Source organism: Pseudophryne corroboree, chromosome 5 (genome assembly GCF_028390025.1).
Source record: "Pseudophryne corroboree isolate aPseCor3 chromosome 5, aPseCor3.hap2, whole genome shotgun sequence".
Classification (NCBI taxonomy): domain Eukaryota; kingdom Metazoa; phylum Chordata; class Amphibia; order Anura; family Myobatrachidae; genus Pseudophryne; species Pseudophryne corroboree.
Genome location: NC_086448.1, coordinates 338,625,303 through 338,652,572, shown reverse-complemented (window position 1 = coordinate 338,652,572; position 27,270 = coordinate 338,625,303). Strand labels below are relative to the sequence as shown.

At 48.7% G+C, this 27,270-nt stretch overlaps 1 protein-coding gene across 6 annotated transcripts in view; it reads right to left on the bottom strand.

The window, feature by feature from the left end:
- The window catches only part of PDE1C (phosphodiesterase 1C), a 1,445,089-nt gene that overhangs the window by 107,099 nt on the left and 1,310,720 nt on the right, over positions 1 to 27,270 (bottom strand). For all 6 annotated transcript variants that reach the window (XM_063922562.1, XM_063922563.1, XM_063922564.1 and 3 more), the window contains one exon: positions 25,401 to 25,576. In XM_063922562.1, the coding sequence (XP_063778632.1) occupies positions 25,401 to 25,576 (176 nt within the window). The remainder of the gene's footprint in view (positions 1 to 25,400; positions 25,577 to 27,270) is intronic.

Genomic DNA, 27,270 nt, shown 5'->3' with positions numbered 1-27,270 from the left:
GGTACGTGTGTGTCGACATGTAGGAGGACGATGTTGGTGAGGAGGTGGAGCAAATTGCCTGTATTGGTGATGTCACTCTCTAGGGAGTCGACACTGGAATGGATGGCTTATTTAGGAATTACGTGATAATGTCAACACGCTGCAAGGTCGGTTGACGACATGAGACGGCCGGCAAACAAATTAGTACCTGTCCAGGCGTCTCAGACACCGTCAGGGGCTTGTAAAAACGCCCATTTACCTCAGTCGGTCGACACAGACACAGACACGGACACTGACTCCAGTGTCGACGGTGAAGAAACAAACGTATTTTCCTTTAGGGCCACACGTTTCATGTTAAGGGCAATGAAGGAGGTGTTACATATTTCTGATACTACAAGTACCACAAATAAGGGTATTATGTAGGGTGTGAATAAACTACTTGTAGTTTTTCCTGAATCAGATAAATTAAATGAAGTGTGTGATGATACGTGGGTTTCCTCCGATAGAAAATTATTGGCGGTATACCCTTTCCCGCCAGAAGTTAGGGCGAGTTGGGAAACACACCTTAGGGTGAATAAGGCGCTCACACGCTTATAAAAACAAGTGGCGTTACCGTCTCCAGATACGGCAGCCCTCAAGGAGCCAGCTGATAGGAAGCTGAAAAATATCCTAAAAGTATATACACATATACTGGTGTTATACTACGACCAGCAATCGCCTCAGCCTGGATGTGCAGCGCTGAGGGGGCTTGGTCGGATTTCCTGACTGAAAATATTGATACCCTTGACAGGGACAAGATTTTATTGACTATAGAGCATTTTAAGGATGCATTTCTATATATGCGAGATGCGCAGAGGGATATTTGCATTCTGGCATCAAGAGTAAATGTGATGTTCATATCTGCCAGACGACAGTGGTCAGGTGATGCAGATTCCAGACGGCACATGGAAGTATTGCCGTATAAAGGGGCGGTCCATCGGACCTGGTGGCCATGGCAACAGCTGAAAAATCCACCTTTTGTTACCCCAAGTCACATCTCAGCAGAAAAGGACACAGTCTTTTCAGTCTCAGTCCTTTCGTCCCCATAAGGGCAGGCGGGCAAAAGGGCCAGTCATATCTGCCCAGGGGTAGAGGAAAGGGAAGAAGACTGCAGCAGGCAGCCCATTCCCAGGAACAGAAGCCCTCCACAGCTTCTGCCAAGTCCGCAGCATGACGCTGGGGCCGTACAAGCGGACTCAGGTGCGGTAGGGGGTCATCTCAAGAGTTTCAGCACGCAGTGGGCTCACTCACAAGTGGACTCCTGGATCCTACACGTAGTATCCCAGGTGTACATTGGAAATTCGAGACGTCTCCCCCTCACAAGTTCTTGAAGTCTGCTTTACCAACGTCTCCCTCCGACAGGGAGGCAGTATTGGGAACAATTCACAGGCTGTATTCCCAGCAGGTGATAATCAAAGTACCCCTTCTACAACAAGGGAAGGGGTATTATTCCACACTATATTGTGGTACTGAAGCCAGACGGCTAGGTGAGATCTGAAATATTTGAACACTTACATACAAGCGTTCAAATCAAGATGGAGTCACTCAGAGCAGTGATAGCGAACCAGGAAGAAGGGGACGATATGGTGTCACTGGATATCAGGGACGCTTACCTACATGTCCAAATTTGCCCTTCTCACCAAGGGTACCTCAGGTTCGTGGTACAGAACTGTCACTATCAGTTCAGACGCTGCCGTTTGGATTGTCCACGGCACCCCGGGTCTTTACCAAGGTAATGGCCGAAATGATGATTCTTCTTAAAAGAAATATGGACGCTTTCCTGATAAGGGCAAGGTCCAGAGAACAGTTGGAGGTCGGAGTAGCACTATCTTAAGTAGTTCTACGACAGCACGAGTGGATTCTAAATATTCCAAAATCGCAGTTTTTTCCGACGACACGTCTACTGTTCCTAGGGATGATTCTGGACACAGTCCAGAAAAGGATGTTTTCTCCCGGAGAAGAAAGCCAGGGAGTTATCCGAGCTAGTCAGGAACCTCCTAAAACCAGGAAAAGTATCAGTGCATCATTGCACAAGGATCCTGTGAAAAATGGTGGTTTCTTACAAAGCGATCCCATTCGGTAGATTTCACGCAAGAACCTTTACGTGGGATCTGCTGGAAAAATGGTCCGGATCGCATCTTCAGATGCATCAGCGGATAACCCTGTCTCCAAGGACAAGGGTGTTTCTTCTGCGGTGGCTGCAGAGTGCTCATCTATGAAAGGGCCGCAGATTCGGCATTCAGGACTGGGTCCTGGTGACCACGGATGCCAGCCTGAGTGGCTGGGGAGCAGTCACACAAGGAAAAAATTTCCAGAGAGTGTGATCGAGTCTGGAGACTTCTCTCCACATAAATATACTGGAGCTAAGGGCAATTTACAATGCTCTAAGCTTAGCAAGACCTCTGCTTCAAGGTCAGCCGGTATTGATCCAGTGGGACAACATCACGGCAGTCGCCCACGTAAACAGACAGGGCGGCACAAGAAGCAGGAGGGAAATGGCAGAAACTGCAAGGATTCTTCGCTGGGCGAAAAATCATGTGATAACACTATCAGCAGTGTTCATTCCGGGAGTGGAAAACTGGGAAGCAGACTTCCTCAGCAGGCATGACCTCCACCCGGGAGAGTGGGGACTTCATCGGGAAGTCTTCCACATGATTGTAAACCGTTGTGAAAAACCAAAGGTGGACATGATGGCGTCCCGCCTGAACAAAAAACTAGATATTGCGCCAGGTCAAGGGACCCTCAGGCAATAGCGGTGGACGCTCTGGTAACACTGTGGATGTACCAGTCAGAGTATGTGTTCCCTCCTATGCCTCTCATACAAAAAGTACTGAGAATCATAAGAGGGAGATGAGTAAGAATGATACTCGTGGTTCCGGATTGGCCAAGAAGGACTTGGTACCCGAAACTTCAAGAGATGTTCACGGAAGACCCGTGGCCTCTACCTTTAAGAAAGGACCTGCTCCAGCAGGGGCCTTGTCTGTTCCAAGACTTACCGCGGCCGCGTTTGACGGCATGGCGGTTGAACGCCGGATCCTGAAAGGGCATTCCAGATGAAGTCATCCCTACCCTGGTCGAAGACAGGAAGGATGTAACCGCAAAACATTTTCACCGCATTTGGCGAAGATATGTTGCGTGGTGTGAGGCCAAGAAGGCCCCTACAGAGGAATTCCAACTGGGTCGTTTCCTACATTTCCTGAAAACAGGACTGTCTATGGGCCTAAAATTAGGGTCCATTAAGGTTCAAATTTCGGCCCTGTCGAATTTCTTCCAGAAAGAACTGGCTTTAGTGCCTGACGTTCAGATGTTTGTAAAAGGGGTACTGCATATACAGCCTCCTTTTGTGCCCCAGTGGCACCTTGGGATCTCAATGTTGTTTTGAGTTTCCTAAAGTCACATTGGTTTGAACCACTCACCACTGTGGACTTAAAATATCTCACATGGAAGGTGACGATGCTATTAGCATTGGCTTCAGCCAGGCGTGTGTCAGAATTGGCGGCTTTATCATATATAAAGCCCTTACTTAATTTTTCATTCTGACAGGGCAAAATTGAGGACTCGTCCTCAATTTCTCCTTAAGGTGTTTTCTGTTTTTCACATGAACCAACCTATTGTGGTACCTGCGGGTACTAGGGACTTGGAGGACTCCAAGTTACTTGACGTTGTCAGGGCCCTGAAAAATATGTTTCCAGGAAGGCTGGAGTCAGAAAATCTGACTCGCTGTTTAGCCTGTATGCACCCAACAAGATGGGTGCTCCTGCTTCTAAGCAGACGATTGCTCGCTGGATTTGTAATACAATTCAGTTTACACATTCTGTGGCAGGCCTGCCACAGCCAAAATCGGTAAAAGCCCATTCCAAAAGGAAGGGGGCTCATCTTGGGCGACTGCCCGAGGGGTCTCGGCTTTACAACTTTGCCGAGCAGTTACTTGGTCAGGGGAAAACACGTTTGCTAAATTCTACAAATTTGATACCCTGGCTGAGGAGGACATGGAGTTCTCTCATTCGGTGCTGCAGGGTCATCCGCACTCTCCCGCCCGTTTGGGAGCTTTGGTATAATCCCCATGGTCCTGACGGAGTCCCCAGCATCCACTAGGACGTCAGAGAAAATAAGATTTTACTTACCGATAAATCTATTTCTCGTAGTCCGTAGTGGATGCTGGGCGCCCATCCCAAGTGCGGATTGTCTGCAATACTTGTACATAGTTATTGTTACAAAAATCGGGTTATTCTTGTTGTGAGCCATCTTTTCAGAGGCTCCTTCGTTGTTATCATACTGTTAACTGGGTTCAGATCACAGGTTGTACGGTGTGATTGGTGTGGCTGGTATGAGTCTTACCCGGGATTCAATATCCTTCCTTATTATGCACGCTCGTCCGGGCACAGTGTCCTAACTGAGGCTTGGAGGGGGGTCATGGGGGGAGGAGCCAGTGCACACCACCTGATCCTAAGGCTTTTATTATTGTGCCCTGTCTCCTGCGGAGCCGCTATATCCCCATGGTCCTGACGGAGTCCCCAGCATCCACTACGGACTACGAGAAATAGATTTATCGGTAAGTAAAATCTTATTTTTTTATTTTACAGTGAGATCTGCTGGCAACAGACTCACTGCAGCGAGGGACTAAGGGGAGAAGAAGCGAACCTACCTAACAGGTGGTAGTTTGGGCTTCTAAGGCTACTGGACACCATTAGCTCCAGAGGGATCGACCGCAGGACCCGACCTTGGTGTTCGTTCCCGGAGCCGCGCCGCCGTCCCCCTTACAGAGCCAGAAGCATGAAGAGTCCGGAAAATCGGCGGCAGAAGACTTCGTTCTTCACCAAGGTAGCGCACAGCACTGCAGCTGTGCGCCATTGCTCCTCATGTACACCTCACACTCCGGTCACTGATGGGTGCAGGGCGCTGGGGAGGCGCCCTGAGGGCAATATATGACACCTTGGCTGGCAAATCTACATCATATATAGTCCTAGAGGCTATATAGATGTAAAATTACCCCTGCCAGTATTCCAGAAAAAGCGGGAGAAAGTCAGTTGAAAAAGGGGCGGGGCTTCTTCCTCAGCACACTGGCGCCATTTTCTCTTCACAGTGCAGCTGGAAGACAGCTCCCCAGGCTCTCCCCTGTAGTTTTCAGGCTCAAAGGGTTAAAAAGAGAGGGGGGGCACTAAATTTAGGCGCAATATATGTATACAAGCAGCTATTTGGGGAAAAATCACTCAGTTATAGTGTTAATCCCTGCATTATATAGCGCTCTGGTGTGTGCTGGCATACTCTCTCTCTGTCTCCCCAAAGGACTTTGTGGGGTCCTGTCCTCAGTCAGAGCATTCCCTGTGTGTGTGCGGTGTGTCGGTACGGCTGTGTCGACATGTTGGATGAGGAAGGTTACGTGGAGGCGGAGCAGAGGCCGATAAATGCATACCTCCCAACTTTTGCCATCTTGAAAGAGGGACACCCGCGCGGCGGCTCCCAAAAAGGGGGCGTGGCCTACGAAAAGGGCGTGGCTTCGCGGGAGGACCCGCGATCGCGAGCCACGCCCCATTTTCGTCACTGAAGGGGCATGCCCAGCGCTCTGTGAGCTGCTGGCATGCCCCGTCTCCCTCTGTCTCCAATGAATAGACGCTGTGCACATGCGCACAGCGTCTATTCACCGCAGCTCTGCTAAGCAGGGCAGCGAGAGACAGAGCCTCCTAACTGCCCCCCCACCGCGGGACACTGCGGCCCGCGGGTGGGACAGCGGGACAGTCCCCAAAAAACGGGACTGTCCCACGAAAATCGGGACAGTTGGGAGGTATGTAAATGGGATGTCGCCCCCTGTGGGGCCGACACCAGAGTGGATGGATAGGTGGAAGGTATTAACCGACAATGTCAACTCCTTACATAAAAGGCTGGATGACGTAACAGCTGTGGGACAGCCGGCTTCTCAGCCCGCGCCTGCCCAGGCGTCTCAAAGGCCATCAGGGGCTCAAAAAACGCCCGTTACCTCAGATGGCAGACACAGATGTCGACACGGAGTCTGACTCCAGTGGCGACGAGGTTGAGACATATACACAATCCACTAGGAACATCCGTTACATGATCTCGGCAATGAAAAATGTGTTACGCATTTTCTGACATGAACCCAAGTACCGCATAAAAGGGGTTTTATTTTTGGGGAGAAAAAGCAGCCAGTGTTTTGTTCCCCCATCAGATGAATGAATGAAGTGTGTAAAGAAGCGTGGTTTCCCCCGATAAGAAACTGGTAATTTCTAAAAAGTTACTGATGGCGTACCCTTTCCCGCCAGAGGATAGGTCACGTTGGGAGATATCCCTTAGGGTGGATAAGACGCTCACACGTTTGTCAAAAGGTGGCACTGCCGTCTTAGGATACGGCCACCTTGAAGGAACCTGCTGATAAAAAGCAGGAGGCGATCCTGAAGTCTGTATTTACACACTCAGGTTATATACTGAGACCTGCAATTGCCTCAGCATAAATAGGGCTGCTGCAGCGTGGTCTGATACCCTGTCAGATAATATTAATACGCTAAGACAGGGATAATATTTTGCTAACATTGAGCATATTTAAGACGTTGTCTTATATATAAAGGATGCACAGAGGGATATTTGCCGGCTGGCATCCAGAATTAATGCAATGTCCATTCTGCCAGGAGGGTATTAGAAACCCGGCAGTGGACAGGTGATGCTGCCTGTAAAAGGCACATGGAGATTCTGCCTTATAAGGGTGAGGAATTGTTTGGGGATGGTCTCTGGGACCTCGTATCCACAGCAACAGCTGGGAAGAAAATTTTTTACCTCAGGTTTCCTCACAGCCTAAGAAAGCACCGTATTTTCAGGTACAGTCCTTTCGGCTTCAGAAAAGCAAGCGGGTCAAAGGCGCTTCCTTTCTGCACAGAGACAAGGGAAGAAGGAAAAAAGCTGCACCAGCAGCCAGTTCCCAGGATCAAAAATCTTCCCCCGCTTCCTCTGAGTCCACCGCATGACGCTGGGGCTCCACAGGTGGAGACAGGTGCGGTAGGGGCGCGTCTCGGGAACTTCAGGGACCAGTGGGCTTGCCCACAGGTGGATCTCTAGGTTCTGCAAATAGTATCACAGGGATACAGGCTGGAGTTCGAGGCGACTCCCCCTCGCCGTTACCTCACATCAGCCTTGCCGGCTGCCCTCGGAGAAAGGTAGTACTGGCGGCAATTCACAAGCTGTACTTCCAGCAGGTGAAAGCAAGGTACCCCTCCTTCAACAAGGCCGGGGTTACTATTCCAAAATGTTGTGGTACCGAAACCAGACGGTTCGGTGAGACCCATTCTAAAATTGAAAGCCTTGAACACTTATATACGAAGGTTCAAGTTCAAAATGGAATCCCTCAGGGCGATTATTGCAAGCCTGGAGAATTTCATGGTATCACTGGACATCAAGGATGATTACCTGCATGTCCCTATTTACCCTCTTCACCAGGAGTACCTCAATATTGTGGTACAGGATTGTCATTACCAATTCCAGACGTTGCCGTTGGTCTGTCCCCGGCACCGAGGTATTTACCAAGGTAATGGCCGAAATAATTATCCCGTACTTGGACGATCTCCTTATAAAGGCGAGGTCCAGGGAGCAGTTGTTCGTCGGAGTAGCACTATCTCGGGAAGTGCTACAACAGCACGGCTGGTTTCTGAATATTCCAAAGTCGCAGCTGGTTCCTACGACGCGTCTACTGTTCCTGGGTATGGTTCTGGACACAGAACAGGATAAAAAGGGTTTCTCCCGGAGGAGAAGTCCAAGGAGTTGTTGTCTCTAGACAGAGACCTCCTAATACGTATACAGGTGTCGGTGCATCAATGCACGCGAGCCCTGGGAAAGATGGTAGCTTTTTACGAAGAAATTCCATTCGCCAGGTCCCATGCAAGGATTTTCCAGTGGGATCTGTTGGACAAGTGGTTCGGGTCGCATCTTCAGATGCATCGGCGGATAACCCTGTCTCTAAGGGTCAGGGTGTCGCTGTTGTGGTGGCTGCAGAGTGCTCATCTTCTAGGGGGCCGCAGATTCGGCATACAGGACTGGGTCCTGGTGACCACGGATGCCAGCCTTCGAGGCTGGGGGGCAGTCACACAGGGAAGGAACTTCCAAGGCTATGGAAAAGTCAGGAGACTTCCCTACACATAAATATTCTGGAACTGAGGGCCATTTACAATGCCCTAAGTCAGGCTAGACCCCTGCTTCAACACCGGCCGGTGCTGATCCAGTCAGACAACATCACGGCGGTCGCTCATGTAAACGGACAGGGCGGCACAAGAAGCAGGATGGCGATGGCAGAAGCCTCAAGGATTCTCCGATGGGCGGAAAATCATGTGTTAGCACTGTCAGCAGTGTTCATTCCCGGAGTGGACAACTAAGAAACCTCCACCCGGGAAAGTGGGGACTTCATCCAGAAGTCTTCCAAATGATTGTACACCGTTGGGAAAGGCCACAGGTGGACATGATGGCGTCACGCCTCAACTAAAAGTTACAAAGATATTGCGCCAGGTCAAGGACCCTCAGGCGATAGCTGTGGACGCTCTGGTAACACCGTGGGTGTACCAGTCGGTGTATGTGTTCCCTTCTCTGCCTCTCTTACCCAGGGTAATGAGGAGAATAATAAGAAGGAGAGGAGTAAGAACTATACTCATTGTTCCGGGTTGGCCAAGAAGAGCTTGGTAACCAGAACTCCAAGAAATGATCTCAGAGGACCCATGGCCTCTGCCGCTCAGACAGGACCTGCTGCAGCAGGGGGCCTGTCTGTTCCAAGACGTACCGCGGCTGCGTTGACGGCATGGCGGTTGAACGCCGGATCCTGAAGGAAAAGGGAATTCCGGAGGAAGTTATCCCTACGCTATTTGAAGCTAGGAAATAAGTGAACGCAAACCATTATCACCGCATATGGCGGAAATATGTTGCGTACTGTGAGGCCAGGAAGGCCCCAAAGGAGAAATTTCAGCTAGGTCGATTTCTGCACTTCTTACAGTCAGAGGTGACTATGGGCCTAAAATTGGGTTCCATTAAGGTCCAGATTTCGGCTCTATCGATTTTCTTCCAAAATTGAACTGGCTTCACTGCCTGAAGTTCAGACTTTTGTTAAGGGAGTGCTGCATAGTCAGCCCCCGTTTGTGCCTCCAGTGGCACCGTGGGATCTCAACGTGGTGTTGGATTTCCTGAAGTCGCATTGGATTGAGCCACTTAAATCCGTGGAGCTATAATACCTCACGTGGAAAGTGGTCATTCTGTGGGCCTTGGCGTCAGCCAGGCGTGTATCAGAATTGGCGGCTTTGTCATACAAAAGCCCTTATCTGTATTTTATATGGATAAGGCGGAATTGAGGACTCGTTCCCAATTCCTTCCTAAGGTGGTATAATTTTTTAATGTGAACCAACCTATTGTGGTGCCTGCGGCTACTTGGGACTTGGAGGATTCCAAGTTACTGGATGTAGTCAGGGCCCTGAAAAGTATATGTTTCCAGGACAGCTGGAGTCAGGAAAACTGACTCGCTATTTCTCCTGTATGCACCCAACAAGCTGGGTGCTCCTGCTTCTAAGCAGACGATTGCTCGCTGGATCTGTAGCACGATTCAACTTGCACATTCTGCGGCTGGACTGCCGCACCCTAATTCTGTAAAAGCCCATTCCACGAGAAAAGTGGGCTCTTCTTGGGCGGCTGCCCGAGGGGTCTCGGCTTTACAACTTTGCTGAGCTGATACTTGGTCGGGTTAAAACATTTTTGTAAGAGTCTACAAGTTTGATACCCTGGCTGAGGAGGACCTAGAGTTTGCTCATTCGGTGCTGCAGAGTCATCCGCACTCTCCCGCCCGTTTGGGAGCTTTGGTATAATCCCCATGGTCCTTACGGAGTCCCAGCATCCACTTAGGACGTCAGAGAAAATAAGATTTTACTCACCGGTAAATCTATTTCTCGTAGTCCGTAGTGGATGCTGGGCGCCCATCCCAAGTGCGGATTGTCTGCAATACTTGTTTATAGTTATTGCCTAACTAAAGGGTTATTGTTGAGCCATCTGTTGAGAGGCTCAGTTATATTTCATACTGTTAACTGGGTATAGTATCACGAGTTATACGGTGTGATTGGTGTGGCTGGTATGAGTCTTACCCGGGATTAAAAATCCTTCCTTATTGTGTCAGCTCTTCCGGGCACAGTATCCTGAGGTCTGGAGGAGGGTCTTAGTGGGAGGAGCCAGTGCACACCAGGTAGTCCTAAAGCTTTCTTTAGTTGTGCCCAGTCTCCTGCGGAGCCGCTAATCCCCATGGTCCTTACGGAGTCCCAGCATCCACTACGGACTACGAGAAATAGATTTACCGGTGAGTAAAATCTTATTATATATATATATATATATATATATATTTATTTTATATCTCTATCTAGATAGATATACAGACACACACAGCAGTAGCAACTAACCTCCTATACCCCCCTCCCACCCCCCAGTACATATGAGCGGCAGGAACCACCCTTTTCCCGGCCACAGCGGTGGCCAGAAAACCTCCAAATTACACAGGAGTGGCGGCAAACCCACCTTCCCCTTCATAGTAGAGGAAGTGTCCAGTGAATCCCCTTGTCCCACCACACATGTGACATAAGCAGCAGCAGCGGCAGGCACCGCCTCTCTCCACAGCTGCAGCAGCCGGCAATTCCCCCAGCCACATGCCCGTCTGCCTGGCCGCCTCAGTAGCAGTAGCAGCGGCGGTGGCCAGTGCATTCCCCGCAGCTGACAATACACATGAGCGCCCGGTGCCGGCACGTTCCTCCATCCCCAGGGACACACTCAGCGGCATCTCTCTCCTACCCCATCCTACAAGAAACACAGCAGCCGCCATTTTCCCCTTATTCTCCCGCCCCACAGCACACAGTCATCAGTAACTCCACCCGCCGCGCGTCCCGTAGCAGTAGTTGGCCTCTCCCCCCTCCAGAGGATAGTAGCGATAGGTGGGCAACCACTCGCCGCCACCACCGCTCCCTCCTCTCTCCATCTCACTCCGCAATAGCAACCATCGGTAAACCTCATACCTTCCGCAACACTCCCCACAAGCAGGGATCTAGTGACAGCGGTGGCTGTGGATCGTTAGACCCACAACCGCCGCTGGCTAGAGCAATCTGTGAAAGAAAGATTCATTTTTCAGTATGACAGATGTAGCGGCGCCCTCCAGTGGCCGGCGCCCATAGGCAGCTGGCTGGAAGTTGGCAACCCTAACCACAGGCATTTCAGAGCTAGATGCATAGTCGCATATGACTTCACACATACAGTAGGCTGAGCGTTCCCAGGACATGTTATGGACATGTAGAGACACTTACGGAGTGTTCAGTGGAGAGCATAGGTTGAGTCTATCTGATATTACTAAGATTTCTTGTAGCAAGGCTACAGCAAGTGTACATGTGTACTGATAGTTTCACAAGTGGATTTATCGGGACGATGCGGTAGCAAAGCTGTAGCCATGTCTGAATGCGGGCAGAGACATCTGCATTTATTTTTCAGAATACACTATGGCTGCATCTGCACTTCATATTTGCATTAGATGCAATGAATAAGAGCTTGAACATATATGGTCAATTCAATCTGTGTGGTATGGTTGTTGCAGGAGTAGGAACACTTAAAGCTAGATTCCACTGGCAATGAATGCAACAAAATCTTGAATCTGGTGAAGTTATTTTACAAAGCAGGTTTGAAAAATTTGCCCATCTCTAATTTCTACCTCTGTGCCAAATATTAGCTAGACTGTGGGTTTTTTTTTTTGCATGCTGGGGGCCGCCCATCGCAGGTTAGTCCAGCATGCTAAATGGCCTGCCCAGCGGCTGTAGACAACCCCCTGCAGCCGCAGCTAGGCTGCGCATGCAGGCGGTCCACCACCATTTTCTTGATCGGAGCGTCTGTGTGTGACGTCACGCAGCAGCCCCAAAAATGCTGCTGACCCACCCCTGTTTTTGACGTGCCACCCCTGCAATGCTTGGTCGCCACACCCCACCCCACCAACGCCTCTGCCTGTCAATCAGGCAGAGGCGTTCGTAGCCAATGCGTTAAGATAGCATTTTCAGCTAGCGCAGGCTGGGACCTATGGTCTTTAAAAAAAAATATATATATATATATATGTATATATATATATATATATATATATATATACACACATACTGTAGATATAAATGGTATGGTAAATTGTCTTATCTGATGATAATAATCTATATAGCAATATAGAGATTATTATTTGAAGGAAAGACTAATTGTAAGCTAAATTGAGCAAGAGATGGTGGTAAAACTGAATGGCTAAATCAAATCTCTAGTTTATTTTCTTGCACTGATCCTGGTACAGTGGTTAGATGCAACGCAGAACTGCTCTTAGGAGCAAAAAATGTAAATATAAAGAACACTTTTTTTTTTTTACCAAATATAGCAAATACTGTTGTTTTTAGATTTCAAAATGAATCATTAGCAAGCTGATTCAACTAGGAGAAGCAACTGGCCATTCAGATGAATATATATATGACCTTACCGTGAAAAAGCCTTTACGCCGTATTGTGCGGAATCTCCTCTCCACGCTCAGGTTAGAGGAGATTCCGCACAATACGGCGTAAAGGCTTTTTCACGGTAAGGACAATACATGTTTGGAATTCCCTGCCCGAGGGAGTTGTAATGGCGGAATCTGTCAACACCTTTAAGAATGGGTTAGATAAATTCCTAATGGATAAGGATATCCAGGGGTATGGTGCATAGTCATGCATTATAGTTACTATAAATAGGGATAAAATGTAACGGCTGACAGCAGCATCAGTCAGAAATTTTAGTCAAATCATCATGCATAGGAGACCACAAATAGGTTGAACTCGATGGACAATTGTCTTTTTTCAACCTCAGATACTATGTTACTGTAGGGGTAAATTTACTAAAATGGGAGTTCTATTTAAGATGGGATGCAGATTCTACTTTTCATTTATCTAGCACCTCCTAGAAGATAATACAAGGAATCTGATTGGTTGCTATGGGCAACATCCCATCTTAAATAGAACTCCTAACTTAATAAATTTACCCCATAGGGCAGGCATTCCCAACCACGGTCCTCAAGGCACACCAACAGTGCAGGTTTTAGTGATATCCAGCCTTCAGCACAGGTGACTTAATTAGTAGCTGAGCTATTGTGATTTAACCATCTGTGCTGCAGCCTGGATATCACTAAAACCTGCACTGTTGGTGTGCCTTGAGGACCGTGGTTGGGAATGCCTGCCATAAGGGTATATTCAATTAAGGTCGAAACTGCCATCTTGTTGAAAAGATGGCAGTGTTCGACTTTTTCAGGTCAGAAGGGGTTCCGACCTATTCAGTCCCGAGCATTTTTATTCGACAAGTCTGGGAATTTGACTTGTCGAATAGTACGTGAATCGGCGGTATAGCTGCCAATTCACGTGCTTCTGAGGGAAACGGGGCCAAATTCGACAGATTTTGGACCCGTCTCCGACCATCTCAGTTCGATTTAAAAAAAAGTCGAACTGAGATGAGGAACCTGAGAGGAGGAGAGAGAGGAGAGCCGCAGGCAGACGGGGGAGATCCGCGGGCAGACGGGGGACAGCAGTGCTACAGCACAGCGCTGCAGGAGGATGTGTCATAGCCACCACTCACGGCAGCGTCCACCCGGCTCCAGCAAGTGAGGTCCCGCTTGCTGGAGCTGGGTGGACGCTGCCGTGAGGTCTGGCGGCTGTGCCACATCCTCCTGCAGCGCTGCTGTCCCCCGTCTGGCCGCGGCTGTCCCCAGTCTTCCCACGGCTCTCTACCCTCTCCCCCCTTTCCGGTCCCTCATCTCAATTCGACTTTTTTAAAGTAGAATTGAGATGGGCTGTGAATAGCCCTTTTCGGATCCATTCCGACAAATGCATGTCGGAATGGATCCGACCCTAATTGAATATACCCCACAGTCATTTATAAGAAAAAATTGAAATAAATTATAGTTAAGACTCCGAGCTATTAATTGCACCCATGAGTTCTTTATGTGAATGTACTGTATTCGTACTTGAAAGGATGAAAGGCTTTCGGCATTAGCAGCAATAACATGCTTTGGGCTGGGCCACTGCAGACTGGCTGCCATGCTTTAGGGATTTGCATTCCACTATAGAATGCAAACAGGAAGCTTCCGGCTCTCCATCGTCGGAGGGAGGCTTTCGTCCTGTGCGACAATGCTGTCAGCCAAATTAGCACTGTCTATGAAGAAAGGGACAACAATTGTGTCCCAGAAGCTGTGGAAAGAAGATGAACCCTGGAGCAGAGGTGATTTTTCAATTTATACTGGCCTGCCACATGCTTCCCACTACTACTCCCACCCAGGCCCCTGCTTCCCACTACTACTCCCACCCAGCCTCCTGGTTCCCACTACTAGTCCTATTCCTGTCCCCTGCTTCCCACTACTACTCGCATCCTGCCCACTGCTTCCTACTACTACTCCCATCCTGCCACCTGCTCTGCACTACTACTACTCCTATCCTGCTCTGCACTACTACTTCTCCCAGCCTGGCACCTGTTCTGCACTACTACTTCTCCCATGCTGCCACCTGCTCTGCACTACTACTTCTCCCAGCCTGGCACCTGTTCTGCACTACTACTTCTCCCATGCTGCCACCTGCTCTGCACTACTACTTCTCCCAGCCTGCCACCTGCTCTGCACTACTACTACTCCCATCCTGCCACCTGCTCTGCACTACTACTACTCCCATGCTGCCACCTGCTCTGCACTACTACTACTCCCATCCTGCCACCTGCTCTGCACTACTACTTCTCCCAGCCTGGCACCTGTTCTGCACTACTACTTCTCCCATGCTGCCACCTGCTCTGCACTACTACTACTCCCATCCTGCCACCTGCTCTGCACTACTACTTCTGCCAGGCTGCCACCTGCTCTGCACTACTACTTCTCCCAGCCTGGCACCTGTTCTGCACTACTACTTCTCCCATGCTGCCACCTGCTCTGCACTACTACTACTCCCATCCTGCCACCTGCTCTGCACTACTACTTCTCCCAGCCTGCCACCTGCTCTGCACTACTACTTCTCCCAGCCTGGCACCTGTTCTGCACTACTACTTCTCCCATGCTGCCACCTGCTCTGCACTACTACTACTCCCATCCTGCCACCTACTCTGCACTACTACTTCTCCCAGCCTGCCACCTGCTCTGCACTACTACTTCTCCCAGCCTGCCACCTGCTCTGCACTACTACTTCTCCCAGCCTGCCACCTGCTCTGCACTACTACTTCTCCCATCCTGCCACCTGCTCTGCACTATTAGTACTCCCAGCCTGCCACCTGCTCTGCACTACTGCTACATCCAGCCTGCCTCTGCATCCCACTACCAGTACTACTCCCATCCTTCTCCCCACTACCACTACTTCCATCCTGCCGCTAATGGCAGCGGAGTGTATGGAGCGTGTGCTCCAGGTTCTGGCACCGATGGGTGAAATAGACTAACCAGCCCTATCCCCTGGCCTCACAGTACAGTACCAATCCTAACTATGACTCCCACCACTGGAACACACTCGTAATCTCCCCTACCCCTCTGCCTCTGGAACAAACTGTCATTTTCAGAAAGATAAACTGAATGAAAGCAAGGAATTTGAATGGTTCCAGGAAACTGAATACAAATTCAAATTCATCCAATGTTCTGCCTTGGCACCATATCCAGGGTCGGATTGGCCCACAGGGGTACAGGGCAAACCACCGGTGGGCCCCACTGCCTGGGGTCTTCCTCCTCCTCTAGTGATCAGGTTCCAGACTGTGTTCCGGAATTATACATTATACATATGTTACCTTATACTGCACAGGACTATGATGTATTCTGTACAGTGCATTGCCAATATTTATCTGGTACATTATCATGCACGCACTAGCAGTATTTATGTATTTGTCAAGGGACCCAGCCCATGCACTCACTAATGGTTAGGCAATCCAATGTAGCGGCTGGCCACATCCCCTCTGGAGACTGACCACACCCCTAAACATGGGCCCCTACCACTGCATTCCCCGGTGGGCCCTTCATTCCCCAGTCCAACATTGGGGGTCATTCCGAGTTGTTCGCTCGTTGCCGATTTTCGCAACAGAGCGATTACGGCAAAAATGCGCATGCGCATGGTACGCAGTGTGCATGCGGTTAGTATTTTAGCTCAAAACTTAGTAGATTTACTCACGTCCGAACGAAGATTTTTCATCGTTGAAGTGATCGGAGTGTGATTGACAGAAAAGGGGTGTTTCTGGGCGGAAACTGGCCGTTTTCTGGGAGTGTGCGGAAAAACGCAGGCGTGACAGGGAAAAACGCGGGAATGTCTGGAGAAACGGGGGAGTGGCTGGCCGAACGCAGGGCGTGTTTGTGACGTCGAGCCAGGAACGAAACGGCCTGAGCTGATCGCAATCTGTGAGTAGGTCTGGAGCTACTCAGAAACTGCTAAGAATTTTCTATTCGCAATTCTGCTAATCTTTCGTTCGCAATTCTGCTAAGCTAAGATACACTCCCAGAGGGCGGCGGCCTAGCGTGTGCAATGCTGCTAAAAATCTGCTAGCGAGCGAACAACTCGGAATGACCCCCATTGACCATATCGCAATCCAGACAAACTCGGAAAATCTATGGAGTTGGACGTGAGCAAGCACATTTTTGCATACTTTCAGCACATTCTTGAGTCCATAACCTGAAGATTTCAGGCTAATCAGACAGAGATTCTCCACATGCGCAACCTACAGTAGTCCAGGCAGTGGCGGAACTAGCGAGCGGTGGGCCCAGGTGCAACAAAATGCTTTGCCCCCCCCCACCTCATCCCATCCAAGTCCACCCCCTCACCCATAGAGAGGATCTGGTGAGGGGGATCTGCTCAGGGCCAGAGAAATGGATACCTGGCAACAGTGCCGTAACTAGACATTTTAGCGCTGTGTGCAAGGAACAGCATCGGAGCCCCCTCCATGTAAAACAGGGGCAGTGCGCCCTAGGCGCGCACAAAAAATATAGGGGCGTGGCTTTGTGGGGAAGGGGTGTGGCCACAAAATAATACCAATTAATATAACGGTGCACAGTAGTCTCCATTATTCAAATTACGCCGCACAGTAGCACCACTACACCAGGTAGAACCCCTTTACACCTTACGGCGGACAGATTCCCCTTTTTACACATTATGGCAGACAGCATCCACCTTTTACACATTACGGCAGACAGCGTCCCCTTTTTACACATTACGGCAGACAGCGTCCCGTTTTTACACATTACGGCAGACAGCGTCCCCTTTTTTACACATAACGGCAGACAGCGTCCCCTTTTTACACATTGCAGCAGACAGCATCCCCCTTTTTACACATTACGGCAGACAGCGTCCCCTTTTTACACATTACGACAGAACACGTCCCCTTTTTACACATTACGGCAGACAGCGTCCCCTTTTTACACATTACGGCAGGCAGCGTCCCCTTTTTACACATTACAGCAGACAGCGTCCCCTTTTTACACATTACGGCAGACAGCGTCCCCTTTTTTACACATTACGGCAGACAGCATCCCCTTTTTACACAATACAGCAGACAGCGTCCCCCTTTTTACACAATACGGCAGACAGAATAGAAAGAAAGAAAGAAAGAAAGAAAGAAAGAAAGAAAGAAAGAAAGAATAGATTATACTTACTGTCTCCGCTGGCAGTCAGGCTCCTCGGTGCAGCAGCTTCTGGCAGATCCCAGGGAGGGGAGAAGGAGGAGGAGGGAGGGGGAGGAGGGAGGGGGAGGAGGGAGCCGCAGCAGCGCAGTGTAATTGGTGGAGGCGCTGCTGCAGCTGTCCCTCTCCTTCACCATAGGCTGTCCTCCGCCGCTTAGATGCGCTTCCCAGCATTCACAGCGGCGGAGGACAGCCTATGGTGAAGGAGAGGGACAGCCGCAGCAGCGCCTCCACCAATTACACAGTGCTGCTGTGGCTCCCTCCTCCACCTCCCTCCTCTTCCTTCCCCCTGTGGCCACTGCGCTCCACGGCGGGCGGCGGTGACCCGCAACACACAGCGGCATGTAATAAGTCAGTTTGACTCATTACATGCCGCTGGCTTTGGGCCCCTTGACAGTAGCGGGCCCCAGTGCAAGGCACAGCTTGCACTGGCGGTAATTCCGCCACTGAGTCCAAGTAATGGGGGTTATTAACTGTCAGACTTCGCAGTCTTGAGTGTTATCAGTGCAAAAGCGTTCCGTATGATGTTCAGAAGGAAAGATATACTTGTCCTTTTTATATTTCAGCTATTATTTATCATTAGAACTAAAGCAATAAAAACTGTTTAAACTTAAGTCAACTACAAAATAATTGGAGTAAACTGTATGAAGCTATGTCATCAACTGGTATTGGGCTTCTGTCTGCATGTTTAACACTCTGTCATGGATTAATTGTTATAAAATGTAAGACAGAATTTTAATACCTACCGGTAAATCCTTTTCTCCTAGTCCGTAGAGGATGCTGGGGTCCACTTCAGTACCATGGGGTATAGATGGTTCCGCAGGAGCCATGGGCACTTTAAGACTTTTCAAGGGTGTGAACTGGCTCCTCCCTCTATGCCCTCCTCCAGACCTCAGTATAGGAACTGTGCCCAGGGAGACGGACATTTTGAGTAAAGGATTTACTTTTAAATTAATGGTGAGATTCATACCAGCTCACACCTCAACCATGCCGCATAACATGGCATTCAACACAACACATGCCAACGGGCATGAACAACTTTTGCAGCAACATGCTGAAAATAACCGTAACACAACACTTGTGTAACTACAAACTAATACCTGCAGGTAAAGTATGCACTGGGTCGGGCGCCCAGCATCCTCTACGAACTAGGAGAAAAGGATTTACCGGTAGGTATTAAAATCCTGTTTTCTCATACGTCCTAGAGCAGGGCTGGCCAAACCGGTCCGCAAGATCTACCAACAGTGCATGTTTTCCAGGCCTCCTGGAGATCTGTAGAATTGTCAGTTAGGAATGAATGCAGCACATCTTAATTAGTAATGACTACACCTGTGCACCAGCTAGGTAGTCTGGAAAATGTGAACTGTTGGTAGATCTCGAGGACCGGTTTGGCCAGCCCTGTCCTAGAGGATGCTGGGGTCCACTTCAGTACCATGGGGTTATACCAAAGCTCCAGTACGGGCGGGAGAGTGCGGATGACCTTGCAGTACCGATTGACCAAACTTGAGGTCCTCATCGGCCAAGGTGTCAAACTTGTAAAACTTTGCATACGTGTTTGCCCCTGACCAAGTAGCTGCTCGGCAAAGTTGTAACGCCGAGACCCCCTGGGCAGCCGCCCAGGATGAGACCACCTTTCTAGTAGAATGGGCATTTACCGACTTCGGTATCGGCAATCCTGCCGTGGAATGAGCGTGCTGAATCGTCCCTCTGATCCAGCGCGCAATGGTGTGCTTAGAAGCAGGACACCCAATCTTGTTGGGAGCATACAGGATAAACAGAGCCTCAGTTTTCCATATCCTAGCTGTTCTTGCGACATAAATCTTCAAAGCTCTAACCACATCAAGAGACTTAGATGCAGATAAGGTGTCAGTAGCCACTGGCACCACAATAGGTTGGTTTATGTGGAAAGACGAAACCACCTTTGGAAGAAATTGTTGACGAGTTCTTAACTCTGCCCTATCTTCATGGAAGATCAGGTAAGGGCTCTTGTGAGACAAGGCCCCCAACTCAGACACCCGCCTTGCAGATGCCAAGGCCAAAAGCATCACCACTTTCCAAGTGAGAAACTTCAACTCTATCTCCTGTAGAGGTTCAAACCAACTCGATTGAAGTTACTGCAACACCACATTAAGGTCCCATGGTGCCACAGGTGGAACAAATGGAGGCTGGATGTGCAGAATCCCTTTCACGAACATCTGAACTTCTGGAAGGGAGGCCAATTGTTTTTGAAAGAAAACTGATAAGGCCTAAATCTGGACTTTGATTGAACCCAGTCTAAGGCCCGCATCCACACCAGCCTGCAGAAAATGGAGAAAACGTCCTAACTGAAACTCTTCCGTAGGAGCCTTCTTGGATTCACACCAAGACACATATTTTCTCCAAATACGGTGCTAATGTTTAGACGTTACTCCTTTTCTGGCCTGAATAAGAGTGGGGATGACTTCCTTGGGAATCCCCTTTCGGGCTAGGATCCGGCGCTCATCAGCCATGCCGTCAAACGTAGCCGTGGTAAGTCTTGATACATGCACGGCCCCTGCTGTAGCAGGTCCTCGCGAGGAGGAAGAGGCCGAGGATCTTCTATGAGCAACTCCTGAAGATCTGGATACCAAGCCCTCCTTGGCCAGTTTGGGGCAATGAAGATTGCTCGAACTCTTGTTCTTCTTATGATTTGTAGAACTTTTGGAATCAGTGGAAGTGGGGGGAAGACATACTGTATACCGACCGAAACACCCACTGGGTCACCAGTGCATCCACTGCTATTGCTTGAGGGTCTCTCGACCTGGAACATTATCTCTGAAGCTTCTTGTTGAGACGAGATGCCATCATGTCTACTTGAGGAACTCCCCAAAGACTTGCCACCTCTGCGAAGACTTCTTGGTGGAGGCCCCACTCTCTTGGATGGAGATCGTGTCTGCTGAAGAAGTCTGCTTCCCAGTTGTCCACTCCCGGAATGAAAATTGCCGACAGAGCTCTTGCATGTCTTTCTGCCCAGAGGAGGATCTTTGTCACCTCTGCCATTGCCACTCTGCTTTTTGTTCCGCCTTGCCGGTTTATGTACGCGACTGCTGTTACATTGTCCGACTGGATCTGCACGGGTTGATCTTGAAGAAGATGTACCGCTTGTAGAAGGCCGTTGTAAATGGCTCTCAATTCCAGAACGTTTATGTGAAGGCAGGCTTCCTGACTTGACCATTTTCCTTGGAAGCTTTCCCCCTGTGTGACTGCTCCCCAACCTTGGAGACTTGCATCCGTGGTTACCAGGACCCAGTCCTGAATCCCAAACCTGTGTCCCTCTAGTAGGTGAGAACTGTGTAGCCACCACAGGAGCGAAATCCTGGCTTTGGAAGACAGGATTATCTTCCGGTGCATGTGTAGGTGGGATCCGTACCACTTGTCCAACAGGTCCCACTGGAATACTCTGGCACGGAATCGGCCAAACTGTATGGCCTCGTAGGCCGCTACCATCTTCCCCAACAACCGAATGCATTGATGGATCGACACTCTTGTTGGCTTTAAAATTTGTTTGACCATTCTCTGGATTTCCAGAGCCTTTTCTACCGGAAGAAATACTTTCTGTACTTCTGTGTCCAGTATCATCCCTAAAAAGGACAATCTTGTCGTCGGTTCCAACTGAGACTTCGGAAAATTCATGATCCAACCGTGTTGTTGGAGTACTGATAGGGAGAGTGCAATGCTCTGTACCAACCGTTCCCTGGATCTCGCTTTTATCAGGAGATCGTCCAGGTAAGGAATAATATTGACTCATTGTTGTCGAAGGAGGACAATCATCTCTGCCATCACCTTGGTGAATACCCTCGGTGCCGTGGAGAGTCCAAACGGCAACGTCTGGAACTGGTAATGGCAATCCTGCACCGCGAATCTCAGATAAGCTTGGTGAGGAGGATAAATGGGAACATGCAAGTAAGCATCCTTTATGTCTACTGACACCATGAAGTCCCCCTCCTCCAGACTGGAAATCACTGCCCTCAGTGATTCCATCTTGAACTTGAACCTTTTCAGGTAGAGATTCAGATTTTTCAGGTTTAAAATTAGTCTGACCGAGCCGTCCGGCTTCGGAACTACGAAGAGGCTTGAATAAAAACCCTTCTCCTTGCTGTGAGAAGGGTACCAGGACAATGACTTGATCCTGACATCATTTTTGACTTGCAGCTGTTACTACTTCTCTGTCTGGAAGAGAAGCTGGCAAGGTTGATTTGAAAAATCGGGATGGGGGGACATCTTAAAACTCCAGTTTGTATCCATGGGACACTATTTGTAAGACCCATGGGTCCAGGCCAGATTGAAGCCAGATCTGACTGAAAAGTTTCAGACGTGCTCCCACCTGAGCGGACTCCCACAAGGGAGCCCCAGCATCATGCTGCAGATTTGGCAGAAGCAGGGGTTGATTTCTGCTCCTGCGATCCTGGAGATGCTGCAGATTTTTTTCCTTTTACCCTTCCTCTACCTGCAAAGAAGGGGGAACCTTTGGCCTTTTTGTATTTGTTGGGCCGAAAGGACTGCATCTGAGAGTGATGTGTCTTTTTAGCCGGTGCAGGAGCATAAGGCAAGGCAAGAATGTCGACTTTCCTGCGGTAGCCGCAGAGACTAATGCATCTAGCCCATCTCCAAACAAGGCCTCACCTTTATATGGGAGAGCCTCCATATTTCTTTTGGAATCTGCATCAGCATTCTACTGGCGAATCCACAATGCCCTCCGAGCTGATATTGCCATGGTAGCGGCTTTTGAACCCAAGAGTCCAATATCTTTCATGCCTTCTAGCATGTATGCAGCAGCGTCTTTGATATGACCTAACATTAGGTCATATCAAACATATAACATATAAGTCTCCAACTTGCGGTCTGCCGGCTCCTTCAGTGAAGCCGTCCCAGGTGCAGGGAGAATCACCTTTTTAGTTAACCTTGACAAGGCACTGTCCAATACGGGGGGTGACTTCCACCTTTTCCTGTCCTCTGCCGGGAAAGGATAAGCAACCTGAATCCTTTTGGGAACCTGAAATTTATTTTCAGGGTTTACCCAAACTCCCTCAAATAAGGTATTTAGCTCATGAGAAGGAGGGAAAGTTACATTAATTTTCCTTTCTTTATAAAAATAAGCCTTCTCCTGAGGTACAGGAGGGGCTTCCGTAACTTCCAAAACTTCCTTTATAGCAACAATCATGTATTGAATGCTTTTTGCCAATTTAGGATCTATCCCCTTGGAATCACTATCGTCGACACAGGAATCAGAGTCCGTGTCGGTATCGGTATGTACTATTTGTGCAAATGGTCTCTTATGTGACCCAGAGGGGTCGCCTATGGATGAAAAAGTAGGACTATGAAAAATCACATCTTCCACTGATTTTCTCCAGCTTTCTGCATGAGACTCAGACTTATCCAATCGCAGCGCTACCACATTACAACTCTGTGTCCTTAAAATGGCTCCCTCAGGGGAAGAGCTCCCTGCCTCAGACATGTCACACACGTGCACAACCACACCACAGACACTCCGGGACTTATAGGGGACAGGCCCACAGTAAAATTTGTCAGAAGGACACAGATAGGATTTGCCAGTTCACAACCCAGCGCCAGTAACACAATGTCTGTGAATACAAAATGCCCACTGACATGCAGCACTTTTATAATGTTAATCACACCATTATATAGCACCAAATTCACTGTGGCCCCCCCCCTGTTTTGCACCCTGATACTTGTTCAGCAGTGGAGGAGGACCAGCGTTCTTCTCTGCAGCCTGTAAGGAGAGAAAATGGCGCTGAGCAGTGTGCTGGCTGACTGAGGAAGAAGCACCGCCCCCTCAATGGCGCGTTTCTCCTCAGCATTTATGAGGTAATTTTTTATACTGGTGGGGGTAGGACTGTGCCTCAGCAACTTATGCCCCTTATTTATGCCAGATTCAATAGGTTTCATGCTGCCTAGGCAGGGCCGGTGCAAGGTTTTTCGGCACCCTAGGCAAAACATATGCCTGCTGCAACAACCCCCCCCCCCCCCCCCGCCGCCCCCTTTGCACCTCCCCTTCCCCCCCCCAAAAAAAACCACACAGCCTTTAAAAATTATATTTTAAAAAGCCACCATGTGTGACATTTTGCGGGGACCCCCACACAGGCTACAATGTGTCTGGACAACGTAGGATAGATTACTCCTGAGTGCAGCCGAACTGAAGATTTATACATTCAATGCCATGCAGTATATATATATATATATATATATATATATAACATACAGTATCTCCACTATGTGGAAAAGACAGCACTCTCCAGATTAAAGTTTCAAAAAATCAAAAAAGTTCGTATTTATTTAAAGTCTATCTCACAGTTTCCAGGAAGTGTCCACGTTTCGGTCCACACCAGGACCTTTTTCAAGGTATACAGCAGCAAAAACATCAGGTACAGCAGTGCAGCATAAGTCAAATAAAGCAGGAAAACTGGCTCCAGTTTTTTCACTCAGTAGAGCTCCCCTGGAGTGCATCCAGTCTGCCTGGGCACATTTTCTAAACTGAGGTCTGGAGGAGGGGCATAGAGGGAGGAGCCAGTTCACACCCTTGAAAAGTCTTAAAGTGCCCATGGCTCCTACGGAACCGTCTATACCCCATGGTACTGAAGTGGACCCCAGCATCCTCTAGGACGTATGAGAAAAATTGTCTGTGAAACACAAAATGCCCACAGACCTGCAGCGCTTTTATAATGATAATTACACAATGTATAGCACCAAATTTCACTGTGCCCCCCCTGTTTTGCACCCTGATACTTGGTTCAGTAGTGGAGGAGGACCAGCGTTCTTCTCTGCAGCCTGGAAGGAGAGAAAATGGCGCTGAGCAGTGTGCTGGCTGACTGAGGAGGAATCTCCGCCCCCGTAATGGCACGTTTTTCCTCAGACTTTTTACTACTAATATTTATACTGCCGGGGGTAGGACTGTGCCCCTTATCTGCCAGTTTTACTAGGTTTCATGCTGCCCAGGGTGCCCCCCCCACTGCGTCCTGCAGTGCCTGTGTGTGATGGGTAGCATGGCGCGCAGCATTCCCGCCCGCTGCGCGGTACCTTTTAGCCGTCACGAAGCCTGAAGATCCTTTTCTTCTTACACTTACCTCTCTTCTGACTTCTGCTCTGTAAGGGGGGTGACGGCAGGCTGTGGGAGTGAGCACATAGCCGCAGCTAGCGTTCAGTACCCTTCAGGAGCTAATGGTGTCCTGTCAGCCAGAAGCAGAGCCATGAAACTATTCAGGAAGTTGGTTTCTACTTCTGCCCCCTAAGTCCCACGAAGCAGGGAGATTGTTGCCAGCAGTCCTCCCTGAAAATAAAAAACCTAACATAAGTCTTTCAGAGAAACTCAGTAGAGCTCCCCTGGAGTGCATCCAGTCTGCCTGGGCACATTTTCTAAACTGAGGTCTGGAGGAGGGGCATAGAGGGAGAAGCCAGTTCACACCCTTGAAAAGTCTTAAAGTGCCCATGGCTCCTGCGGAACCGTCTATACCCCATGGTATTGAAGTGGACCCCAGCATCCTCTAGGACGTATGAGAAATAGTGTTTTTTTATAAAGTAAGTACATACTTTTATCATGTCATTTTTATTATACTTTTGAATTAAGTGCTTTCGTTTTTAAATATAACATTTAATATATTCTAAATGGTACATTAATATGTAAAGTCTACATTTATGTATAGTAAATAAATCACATTTATTCCCTTTAGGTATCAATCACCTTTGGATGCTTGCGCCTTCCACTTTTCTCTATTCTGTAGCACAACATCATACCAGGTGTTTTTAAAACACTTGAAGTCCACAGTGAGGATTGAGCAATTCAAAGAGGCACTTCCTTCTGATCCAGTGCTCTTCACACTCGATCTTTTAACTTCTGAGGGGGTTATGCTGTTCAAACTGAGAAATTGGATCAATGTAATCAGTTAGAGCGCAGTGCAGCTTTATTTAATTTTTATTTCATGACAAACGCATAATGTACAGAAACCTTCCTACATACGTCTGTAATAAACTATAACATATCTAACATACACTTAATTTAGGTGTATATTAAGTTGCTGTTCAGAAACTTTTCATGGAGCTTTGACTGAGATGATGCTGTTTGTTGTCTTGACAAAGGTCATAAATATGACCGAAACGTTGACCGCCTGAATGCTATGCTGTTAAGAAAACTTTATTTTTTCAAAAGGATTGTTTAATAAATAAGCCTCTATGCTCAACCAATTTAGAATTCTGTATTTAGGAATGCCCGGAGAATTGACATTTCTTGATTGTCTATTCTAGGGAATGGCTGGCATGTAAGGGGGAGATGTACTAAGCCTTAGGGGGATATCCAATTAGCCCCGGTAATTTACCGGAGCTAATTGTCCTGCCGGGGGCTATCCTACTACCCCCGATAAGCCATCACAAGAGGTGGCTTATCAGGGGTTACCTGAAGCTGCACCGGGTGCCGGCTCCTGACAGCGCCCGGTGCAGCGCTGCTCCTCCGGCTCCTTTGGTCACATGGCCGCTCCCCCATCATGTGACCGCTGCCAGGGGCGGAGGAATGGGGGGATGCGGTCATGGCGCTTCCCCCGGCTTCTCTGCCGGGGGTCACCGCGCCGAGGACAGCTACCGTATGCCTGCAGTCCAAGCCTGCTGCTGCAGGCATGGGACACTGCAGGTTGTCCCGCCTGCCTCAGGCAGGCGAAACCAAATCCCCAGAAACAGACCCATTTCCGTGAAAAAACGGGGCTGTTTCTACCAAAAACATAGAGGTTTCACTGAACCTGTGTGTTTTCGGGAGATAGGGCATTTTTTTACAGGCGATCAATCTGCATATCCTGTAAATAAATATCGGTGAAAAATCGCGAAAAACATGTTTTTCGCACCCGATGTTTTACCGGGCCTAATAGGATATCCCCCTTAGAGAATGATAATGTGGAGAGAGATAAAGTACCAACCAATTAATTCCTAACTGCCACGTTATAGGCTGTGGTTAAAAAATAGAAAACAGAGTATGCGGGTAAATTCAAGTTACAAGCGATAAATATGTGAAAAACTTCCCTTTTAAGTACTGATAGTGACGTCCTTAGAGATTCTCAATCTTCTCTTCACGGAGTCTCAGCGTTCATTCATATGCTCAGTAGGGAATGAAATTAAAACAAAAGAACACATCATGGTGTAGTATATCTAAACAAACAAGTCTCCAAATGTTATCTTTCTTTATAACTGCCAGGGGTTGATAGAAGATTATTCTATGTGTTTGTGGTTGCATACCAAACTCACTCGTTATTTATGGGAATAGGTATATAAAGGTTTCTTTTCATCATCTATGAGAAAGATGTTGGTCCAGAACGTGATTATGTGTGTACATATAGCTACATCTGTAATGGAGCGTACTAGAGATGAGCGGGATCCGAACCCCCCTGAACTTCACATGGTTTTCACGGGTCCGAGGCAGCCTCGGTTCTGCCCGCCTTGCTCGGGTAACCCGAATGAGGCCAAACGTCATAATCCCGCTGTCGGATTCTCGCGAGATTCGTATTCCATATAGAGAATCGCGCATCGCCGCCATTTTCACTCGTGCATTGTAGATTGAGCGGAGAGGACAT